The 11,169-nt window shown below is 40.1% G+C and overlaps 1 protein-coding gene across 3 annotated transcripts; it reads left to right on the top strand.

The window, feature by feature from the left end:
• Positions 1 to 2,967: 2,967 nt before the first annotated feature.
• LOC119361642 (polycomb group protein EMF2B-like) lies at positions 2,968 to 10,671 on the top strand. 3 transcript variants are annotated; one of them, XM_037626779.1, is made up of 21 exons: positions 2,969 to 3,098; positions 3,544 to 3,700; positions 3,829 to 3,884; positions 4,034 to 4,151; positions 4,337 to 4,493; positions 4,574 to 4,624; positions 4,785 to 4,921; positions 5,318 to 5,377; positions 5,532 to 5,656; positions 6,674 to 6,738; positions 7,308 to 7,360; positions 7,632 to 7,685; positions 7,773 to 7,832; positions 7,984 to 8,030; positions 8,111 to 8,256; positions 8,739 to 8,868; positions 8,997 to 9,045; positions 9,671 to 9,754; positions 9,913 to 9,992; positions 10,082 to 10,171; positions 10,298 to 10,671. In XM_037626779.1, exons 2-21 carry the CDS (start codon positions 3,575 to 3,577, stop codon positions 10,410 to 10,412), a joined length of 1,803 nt encoding a protein of 600 aa, XP_037482676.1. In that variant the 5' UTR covers positions 2,969 to 3,098; positions 3,544 to 3,574; the 3' UTR covers positions 10,413 to 10,671. The 3 variants fall into 3 exon arrangements, 2 of the variants coding, with proteins under 2 accessions (XP_037482676.1, XP_037482677.1); XM_037626780.1 differs by having other exon boundaries at positions 2,972 to 3,099; positions 3,540 to 3,700; XR_005172923.1 differs by lacking the exons at positions 10,082 to 10,171; positions 10,298 to 10,671 and adding an exon at positions 9,354 to 9,419 and having other exon boundaries at positions 2,968 to 3,098; positions 9,913 to 9,970.
• The last annotated feature ends 498 nt before the right edge of the window (positions 10,672 to 11,169 follow it).

Here is an 11,169-nt window from a genome sequence, read left to right as displayed (position 1 = left end):
ACCATGGGATATTTAGGCTGGCGTATATGGGAAATCAAAGCTAAAAATGACTCGATGAGTTAGGGATACATCAATAAATATTGTAAAAAGTGATAAAAACAAATCTGCAGCAACTCGCGACCCCACGAACTCGTATTCGCAATGAGCAAGTTAGTGAGGCCACCACGGTAGGCTAGCACCAAGGGATAAGGGCAACAACCGCCTTCCCATCCAACCTACTGATTCTGCTGGCGCTACTTTCATCCTAAGCCCATGAGTACCGTTAGTGTGTTGCCACGTACGGAGAAACTATGAACTGAAATTTTCATCCAAATCATGAAAAATGTTAATGTTCCTCTCCTCTCCCATCCCTCATGTGAACATACCCAATTCGTGGTTGGCTCGCTACATTCAGCGTAGCTCTGATGTGCACTGCCCTCACTCTTGATTAGTTGCCGCAGTGCCACGCATCTATGCCAACAAGCTGGGGAAACAAATGCAAATGTTACACCGAGTCAAAATCAACCATCCCACAATCGTAACAATAGAAAAGATAATGACCAAAATTTAACAGAAGAACTACTGCTTGGCTCCCGGATCCATCTCGATAGCCCTTGATCTGGCTGCTGAGCTTCTCCTAGCCGCCTCAACATCACGTCATTACCAAACATGTAGTGGATGCCTAGTGGGACAAGGATTAAGAAATAACATGAGGTGAAAATGCGATGGCTGTCAATTCCATAAGACGATCCAAGTAATTTGACAAAACAGATCGAGAGCATCTTGTACAATCTCAAAAAAGAAACTAAAAATATGAGAAATGAAGTGATGAAAATCAGCCCCTGCTCTCATTTATGCTCGCTTCTGTAATGGGAGGCAAGGAATGGGGATACCGGGAGAAGAAAGGATCACATGGACGGCAAGCCTCCACCACCGGCAAGTGGGGTTGCTTCACATCCAATATCCACGGTCGCCGCCTCCATGGGGACGAACTCCCATGTTCACAACCGGGCTCCCAATCGGCCGCTGCCTCGTCGACCTTGACGATGAAGTAGTCCCTCCCTTCGATCCCATCCGCAACGGAGGCAACACCCATCCCAGCGGACGGGTCCGCGGTGAGATCCCTACTGGATTGTGGTCGCGCCTCCCCAAACCTCACCGCGGGACACATGAGAGGGCGCTGTTGCCATGGTCAGGCTTGGATGGGGAAAGGAGGCGACATAGCAGCAACGGCACCTTCGACGGGATTGGTGGCGACGGCGGCGGCGAGCGAGCGGGAGGACGGCGGCGGCGAGAGAGTAGGAGGGTGGTGGCGGCAGTCCATCGGCCGCCGTGACGTGAGAGGACGATGGGGATGGGGCCACGATCTGGACGTATGGAGCGGTCGAGAGGAGGGGAAGCAGGCGGCTGGGTCTTTCTATCATGCGGGGTTTGGGGGAGGTCAAACAAGAGGATTTTTTTCGTGCGGGAGGCAAAGCAACGAGGGCGGATGTAGGGAGACGGGACGCGGTCGGTTGGCAGGAAAAGGAAAGCTACGCAAAATCACATCAATATAAGAAAATATCCCATCAAATACTTGATTGATTGCGATTTATTTTTTATATGGTAACTAATCTGATCATCAATACTTGATTGATTGCGATTTATTTTTTATATGGTAACTAATCTGATGGGTTTATGTGGGTGGTGAAGCGAAAAGGAAAGCTACGCATTTTTTTAGGCAGTAGAGATGATTGATGATAAGAAAGGGAAAATCACATCAATATAAGGAAATATCCCATCAATACTTGATTGATTGCGATTTATTTTTTATACGGTAACTAATCTGATCATCAATACTTGATTGATTGCGATTTATTTTTTATATGGTAACTAATCTGATGGGTATATGTGGGTGGTGAAGCGAAAAAGGAAAGCTACGCATTTTTTAGGCAGTAGAGACGATTGATGATAAAAAAGGGGAAATCACATCAATATAAGGAAATATCCTATCAGTACTTGATTGATTGCGATTTATTTTTTATATGGTAACTAATCTGATCATCAATACTTGATTGATTGCGATTTTTTTATGGTAACTAATCTGATGGGTTTTATGTGGGTGGTGAAGTGAAAAGACAGGTGGGAGGGAGACGAAATAAAACCAGCGAAATAAAACCAACGAAAGTGATGAGGCGAAATAAAAACCAGCGAAAAATAACCGGCGGACTATTCGTAGATTTTTTTGGTTCGTCTCTCTTGGTGCGATGGGATGTTAGGGCCTGGAGTGCGTGGGGGCGGGCGGGGGACTCGGCTTGAGTTTTTTTTGGTTCTATGCGGCTTGGCGTGAGACGGGAGGTTGGGCGTGTGCGGGAGTCGATCGCGAGGTTTTCCTTGGTTTTTCGCGGCTGAGAGGGAGGTGGGAGGAAGTACCAAACAAGTACCAAAAAAGACCGGGTGAGGTGGGACGAAAATAAAACCCGAAACGCGACCTACCAACTGAGACATTAGGAGTAGAGATACATGTATGTGGTGAAAGTCAGACCTCGTAAGAACCAATCATAAAACTGGTAAGCAGATACGATACAGAGGTGATGCATATTTTTTCCATAAATGATGGTTACACCAACTTACTTATATGGCATAGACATTTGAAAAAAGAAGCTCCGGTGGTGACTGGTGACGCACTTAATAACACGGAACATTTAGTATTGACTAAAAGCTAGCTCTGAAAACGGCATTATACTGAACACCAAACATTGACAGAAAAAAAAAGTGAGTGGATTAGGTTCTTGCTCTCACCATTGACGGAGGTCATGAGCCAAAAAAAAAAAAGATGGATTATTTCCGTCCGCGAGGGCTACGTGGTGGGCTTGGGCCTTCTTCCTCTTTATTTATCTGGACCTAATTAAAGAAGAAAATATCCTCCTCATCATCATACGTGTACTACCTGGGCCGGGGCCCCTACCTCCCAGCCGGCCCTAGATGGCGAGCTAGATACACCTCAAAAAAAAAAAAAGAAGCTAGATGGCGAGCTAGATCCGGCAGTCCTCCTCCGCCGCCGACGCCTCAATCCCGAACTCCCCTGCGGCGGCGACATTCATCGCGCGCGCGGGGCATCCTTATTCGGCCGGTGATAGGTATGTATGTATGCTTGCTTGCTTCTTCATCCAACCTATTTCCTGGTGATAGTGATAGTGATACGATTCTCCCTCCGCCTATTTCCTGTCCTGGTTAGGTTAGATTAGATTGGATTAGATCTACACTAGTACGTAGTTACTTAGCTAGTTAGCTGTATGATTGTATGTATGTATGTATGTATGTTTGTATGTATCAAGGATATAAATATAAATAATTCCAAGAAAAAAAAACAAGAATTAATGGTTGAATGGTCAGGAATTCATTCATTCATTCAGCAAAATGTCTTGCTCTTTTCACGCTGTTTATCACTGTTATGCGGCATCTGGGAGTAAATTCTAAATTGTTTCTTTGTTATACACGACCATCTATCTATCTATCTATCTATGGCAATAATAAATGTATCTAAATTCCTCTTTTGTTTGACATATGTAATACAATATGCAGGGCAGGGCAGGGCAGGGCAAGACCAGACCACATGTGCCGTCAACCGTCGACACTTCACTTGTCTCCAGATGAGCAGCTTGCTGCCGAAGAAACCTTCAAGTTGTACTGCAAGCCAGTTGAGCTCTGCAATGTTATCCAAAAACGAGCCCTTGATAATGTATGCAATCCTTGTTTCACACTCACACTCTCTCTGCTGTGCTGTGTGTAATCATTTCATTTCATTTGCTTTGCTTTGATTTCACACAACAACAACAACAATACATGATGCCTGGCTTTCTTTTGCAGCCCGCTTTTCTGCAAAGATGCCTTCATTACATGATACAGGCAAGACGCAAAAAGAGGTAGTACAAACTTCAGCTCTCATTCAGATCCCATATTTATGTCAAAAAAAAAAAACTGAATCTTCCATATTTATGGCATAGATAGATAGCAGAGACTTCACTCTTTTATATCTAGTTTCCTGAACCAGTGTTTGTGCTTGTGGATGTAGGATTCAACTAACTGCATCCCTCTCTCGAGGTACAAATACTGAATGGCCAGACCAGAATATCTTCCCCCTTTATCTTCTGCTAGCCACACCTACTAGTGATAACATCCCACTAGAAGGGGTAAGTAAGTCTACCCTTTTTCAGTTCTAGTCACTATTTTATTTTGTACTCCCTCTGTAAACTAATATAAGAGCGTTTTAGATCACTATTTTAGTGATCTAAACGCTCTTATATTAGTTTACAAAGGGAGTACCAAATTAACCATCTCTTCTTATCTCATTAAACAATGCCATCATGTTTTGCAGCATTCTCCGATATATCGATTCAGTCATGCCTGTTTGCTTATGTCATTCAGTGAATTGGATAGTAAAGACCACTCCAAAGCCACATTCATAATTCCAGATGTCAAGAATATAGCAACCTCCCGAGCTTGCAACCTCAGCATTATCCTTATCAGATGTGGTATGATGTGCATCATATGTGATCGTGTATGGTTTATGTTTCCTCACTACGTACCGTCACTTTTTTTGGTTTCATTTCAGAAGGGCAGGTTGGAGAAAATAACTGCTCTGTGGAAGCATCTGCTCTCCGAAGTAAGTTTGTATCACATTACCATATCTAGCCAGTATAGCTCAACACATGTGCCTTTTGAAAATAAGCGTAAAGAACAACATTGAATATCAGAAACAAGCTACGGTTTGAGGGTTATTAAGTGCAACTACTTGCTGTCATCTATGTGATGCATTTTGACAGAGCTTGAAGGGAAATGTTTCTGGGGTAAAATACCAATTAATTTACTTGGTTCGTCGTTGGAAAATTGCGTGACTTTAAATTTGGGACATACTGTGGAGTTGGCTTCTACAGTTACTATGAGCCCAAGCTTCTTAGAGGTACTTCAGCTCAACTTTTCCATATTATTAAGCTTCAGTTCTCTTAGTGTTTATATATACTGCAACTTTTCTGGTATTTAAACATTGGGTGGATGAATCACAATCCTTTGCAGCACCTGAAGTTTCAGACTGAATAAATTAAGTTAGGCACCCGTACTTTGAAAATTTACCTAGTATATATATACCTTTAGTTTCCAAATCATGTTAATTAGCAAATCACGTTCCAAAAGTGCAGGTGGCGAATTGTGAAAACCAGTAGTGCAGTCTGCATCTTTGTAACAGAACATGCTATATGATCATCAACCTTATTTATTTTAAAATTTTAAAAATGAAGAGGCTGTTAATTGCTTCTGCTGTATGTTGACCTACTTGCTTTTCCTTTTGTTACACATGCAGCCAAAATTTCTGGAGCAGGACAGTTGCTTGACATTTTGCTCCCATAAGGTTGATGCTACGGTAAGGGTAACTCTGTTCCTTTATTTATTGATCTAATTATTATGATTTCCATATTTAAGGGGGTAAGTATTCTATAGGTTGGCAACGGGTTATTATATTGTACCGTCTGTCAGTTACTTCCGCAGCTTGTTTAAGATTGTTGTTATTGTTTCAGGGTTCATATCAACTCCAAGTTGGCATATCCGTTCAAGAGGCTGGTGCAAGAGACATGTCTGAATCTCCCTATAATAGTTACTCATACAGTGATGTCCCACCTTCATCATTACCTCATATTATAAGGTAACACTAGCACATACTCCCTCCGTCCGGAAATACTTGTCATCAAAATGATGAATAAAAGGGGATGTATCTAGATGTATTTTAGTTCTAGATACATCCTTTTTTGTTCATTTTAATGACAAGTATTTTCGGACGGAGGGAGTAGTATATAGTTCAATTGTTTGGTGTTGGTTTAGAATGCATGGAGTCAATCTTTTAAATTTGGCTGCTAGTATAGACAATATTTGGGTTTGTCGTGCTGAGATGATATTTTTAGATTTTGCCATCAAAATTCAAAAGTAATTTCAGATAATTAAGGTTAGTGTTTTTCTCCTGAAATATAATTGATGAAAGTAATTAGACAAATTACTTGTTAGTTTTGGGAAAAAAAGTGCAAAATGCATAATCACTATCTAAGAAGTACTCTTTGGCAGAGCCTCGATTGTTCAAAAGAGAGACCCCAGCTTACTTATGCCTCCATCTCATGTAATTTAAGAATTTAAATAACTGATAACGTAAAATATATTAATGGTTGTCTCAATTGTTCCAAGTGACATTGTTCATGTCTTAAAGAAGTACTCCAGGATTAGTGGCAAATGGGACCAGGGAAAACTGACATGTCATTAGAGACAGCCCGTTCACACATAGGTGTATGAACTATTCTCCACAAAAAGGTAGCAGTTGACCTTGGTTAGCAAGCTGGCACTGTAGGACTGATGCCTTGGGTCTTGTTGGCAAGGAACATTGCGGGCTTTGTCCACCTCGAAAAGCAAATACTGCCTCCTGGGAGCAATTAATCTAGGGCCACCTCTCTTAGCAATGATGTAAAAATACTCAAATCTCTAAATCAGAAGGGGTGCGGGAGTAATCTGGCAAGCTCAGCCTAGCCTTTTGTGGTCAGGCTGAAGTTAGCCTCTCCCAACCAAATGATGTTTTGTCAGATCTTATTATGACACTTTGCTCTAACTTTCAGCTTTACAAACACATTTGCATTTTGGTGTAACCAAGTGAATAAATGGATATGTATATTTTCTGCAGGTTAAGAGCTGGTAATGTGCTTTTCAACTTCAAGTACTACAACAATACTATGCAAAAGACCGAAGGTTCTCTCTTACACAAACATTTGGGCTCATGCGGTTTTCAGTTCTATTCGCATTTGCTTGCATCATATATTGACATTTTCAGTTCTACATTTTTTTTCTCCTTCTACCTGATATGCGGAACGTAATAATAATATAATATCAGTATATCTGCAACTAAACTAGTAAAATATCTTCTGATATGACCTTTCGATGGTGCACATGTTATTGAAATGTAAGCTCCTGATGTTTTATGGCGGTAATATTATTACTTTGTCCAATTAGTCATGGTGAGATATGTATTATACAAATATTAGTGTATCAACACAAAAGGAAGTACCTGGTGGAGAATTTTATATTGTTCATGATTTTGCATATGAACCTAGGACATGTTGCTGAGTGAGTGCACATGGCTACTCCTGTGTTTATTATACAGTGAACTTTGTTTTGAATGCTTGTCATGGCAAAAATCTGGTGTTTAGATGCTTTGCAATTAACTATGTTCAGTTTTGTATCACTGAGTGACATTTGTTGGTCAAGCCATATATTTTCTGTTTGGTTTGTGATTCTTAATATTGATCCCTTCTTACCAGTCACTGAAGATTTTGCTTGCGCTTTTTGCTTGGTAAAGTGTGGAAGCTACAAGGTAATGTTTGAAGCAAACTTCCATTCGCTTTATATTTATTCAAATGTTGCTTATTGCTGCTAACGGCCGGTGAGTCATGTCACCTGCTACATTTAGGGTAAAGCAAAATCTTGTTAATTTCACGCTGCACCGTTGATGTCTTCTTGTTCTTAGTGAGGAAACTTAGATTGTGTTCTCTTTCTGCTTGACCTTCCTTGTTTTTTATGGGAACAATGTTGTGCGCACTTTCCCAAGGCACATCTCTAATGTTGTGATTCTGGTGATACTATAGGGCCTGGGGTGTCACTTGAATTCAACGCACGACCTATTCCACTTTGAGTTTTGGGTTGGTAAACTTCTGGAATTTCCATTGTATATCTTATTTGATCGATGTCATAGTTTGATTGTTGGTTTGCTCTTTACATTCATGCAGATATCTGAAGAATGCCAGGCTGTTAATGTTAGTCTGAAGGCTGATGCCTGGAAAATGGAGGTAAAACAGTGATACTGAACTTGCAGAATTACCTGATAATAAATGAGCTGAGTGTTCTGAAGGATACTTGCAGAATCTGCATTGCATATGGTTTTACATTGAAACATTCTGTTATTAGTGCCTCGAACTAATAATCCCAGTTATTTCCCAGCTTGTGGGCAAGGGAGTTGATCCAAGACATCAAACATTTTCCTACTGGTACGCTCTTTCTCAATCAATTTTCATGATGGATCAGCTCATATTATTTCTGTTTGATTTTACTAACTGTGTTGCATCAGCTCAAGGCTTAAGATGCGTCGTCGAAGGTCGGTAGCCACAGCTGAGAATATAAGCCCCGTACATCCACATATCATGGATTCAGGTTCGCCCGAAGATGCCCAGGCACTGGCAGGGTCTAAAGACGAGTTTGTTCAGAGGGAAGATGGTACATTCTCATCTTATCTTTTTCTTTTTCTTTTTTGGGAGTCATCTTATGGTATCTTACTCTGCATAAACTTCATTCAAATGGTAACACCATAATGCGGTGTTACAAATTGTACAGTGATGTTTCTGATTGTGTCTTCGCCTACTATCTTATTATATAATACAGTGTTTCAAATTTCCATTCCTGATGAAACCAACCAAAAAAAATTCTTCCTAGACTGATCCCACAGGTGGACAAAACCAGTCAAATTTTCAGTGAAACTGGAATTAAGAATGAGCCAGTTGTTTGTTTGCACATGGAATCTCATCTCTAAGAAGTTCTGCATGCTGTTTTGAATATAGCATTTAGACCCTTGCCATAGGTAGAGATTATTGCAACTGTTCTTTTGTTATACCTGAATGAATGCTACAAACCACATAAGTTGTTTCCTAAGAAACAGATCATGCCTGCAAATGCTGATTTCTGATGTCTAAAATTTGCAGATAATAATTCAGTAGCACTCGATTCTGCCGAGCATGATCACTCATTAAATGGTAGCAACCTTACACCACCGACAGTACTAGAGTTTGGGAAGACAAGGAAACTATCTGCGGAGCGAAGTGATCCCAGAAAGTAGCCCTTCTGTTTACATTCATCACTGATATCATGCTAAGCATTGTATATATAGCTGTTTGTTTGTCCAGACATTTACAATAGGAAAATGTTAAACCAACTGTTTTTATGTGTATATTATGTGGCAGCCGACAACTTCTGCAGAAACGTCAGTTCTTCCATTCTCACAGGGCACAGGTGTGTGTGTGTGAGTGGGAAATAAATTTTGTTCATCCTTATGTCATGTATGGAACTAACAAGAGCATCCAAAAAACAGAATGTGAATATAAAAAATATCTGAATTTGAATTTGATGCTGATTTCTAGTAGATGAGAGGTCTAAAATTCTAGGCTTTGACCTGCGACTCGTTGGAGCTTGGTGAGAAGTAATACTCTTGTCTTCACTGTCAGCTTCTCTTGAGTTAAAACATGATGATCTGGTGTTTTTATATAAATACCAGACTATGCCAATTTTGCTAGCATGATGTCTGAATTATTTGTGTTCAGTTACAACTAGCAGGTGGCAAATCAAATACAGTTTTCTGCCAGCCAATTTGATGCCAAGGCTTCACTGTAAGAAAGGCTGTTTTGTTTGCATGCATAAAAAAAAACTGTCTGTTGCCAGCTTTCTTGTTCTATAATTTTCTTGCTCATCATTTACGCCCCTACTAAAGCTTTGTTTTATTGGATTTTTGATATTACTTAGGGTTTTTATGCCTGCATTTCATTTGATATCTAGTCTAGCGTGACGTCTGAATTTCATTTACTCTTGTTTCTATAATATAACGTGCCTGCATTTGACATGTATAACTTGATTGTTGTAGCCAATGGCAGTGGAACAAGTTTTGTCAGATCATGACAGCGAGGATGAAGTTGACGATGACATTGCCGACTTGGAAGATAGACGGGTCAGCAGATATTTGTCTCTCATTAATTATATATGTATATAGATGTGGATGTTGCCTAGAGCTGACCTCATCAAGCCAAGCCAAGCCAAGACAGACAATTGGCACAGATATTCTCTATTTTAAGTTATTATTACTGTTTTGTTTTTCCTTGGTTGCAGATGCTTGCTGATTTTCTTGATGTCACGAAAGATGAGAAGCTTATTATGCATATGTGGAATTCATTTATTCGGAAACAAAGGTATGCATGCAAAGTCTAAGTGTTTTACTTTGACATGCCTCGTCTGTTGCTGAAAGTGTATGTAAATCACTCAACCGACACATTCACAGGGTGCTAGCTGATGGGCATATACCTTGGGCCTGTGAGGGCTTCTCCCGGCTTCATGGACCGCAGCTTGTACAAAACCCTCCTCTGCTCTGGTGAGTCCCTCCCCGCCCGCCCGCCGCCACCAACATGCATGCTCTTGTGGTAGGGTATGATAGGGTGCTTAATTATTTGACTTGCTGCGCCTGACTGAATGAATGAATGGATGAAACAACACTCAGGTGCTGGCGTTTCGTCATGATTAAGCTGTGGAACCACAGCCTGCTGGATGCGCGCGCCATGAACACATGCAACACCATTCTTGAGGGATACCAACCCAAGAAGAAGATGTTTTAATTCCAAGGGGGGTTGGTTGCTTACTTTTAAACCTTTCCATATTCCAAGGGGAGCTTCATCGAGGGCTATTCTCATTTACTGAAAATGTTGATGTTTGCCGACCTCCGCCGGATAATTTCCTACCAAGTCGTTTCCCCTCGGATAGATTTTTGTGATTTTCTTAAAAGTCACTTCTCGATACCCGTGGATGTTCAGACTTTGCCGTTGTCGTTCCCCTTTTAAATTAGAAATTGTCCAAAGAAATTGGCAATCAAGTCAAGTCACAAAGTTGCTACTCCCTCCCATTTGTTAGCTTTCCCCCGACATATAAAGGGCACTTTTATTGACTCAAGATGTAGCATCAAATATTTACAAAATGAGAAAAGAAGTAAGTAAAAAATCGATATATCAGCACACTGTGCCTATGCCTATATAAAAAATGTTCATTGAACTAAAAAATTGTTTCAAAAATTGTTCACTGAATTCAAAAAATGTTCAGCATATGCAAAAATTATCATCAAGTTAGAAAAATCTTCATCCATTTAGAAAAAATGTTTCATCCAATTTGAAGAAATGTTATTGAATTCGAATTTTGTTTATCAAATTTAGAAAAATGTTCATTGAATTCAAAAAATGTTCATAAATGTTAAAACAATTTCATCAAAATTCAAAAGCTATTCATTTTAACATTATGAATAATTTTGAATCCGTGAATTTATTTTTTAAAATGAGTTTTCATAATCCCGAACTTTTTAAAAAAAGGAAAAACAGAACAAAA

The sequence above is a fragment of the Triticum dicoccoides genome, chromosome 2B, assembly GCF_002162155.2.
Source record: "Triticum dicoccoides isolate Atlit2015 ecotype Zavitan chromosome 2B, WEW_v2.0, whole genome shotgun sequence".
NCBI lineage: Eukaryota > Viridiplantae > Streptophyta > Magnoliopsida > Poales > Poaceae > Triticum > Triticum dicoccoides.
Note: the sequence above shows the minus strand (reverse complement) of the source record. Positions and strands in the feature narration are given on the sequence as shown.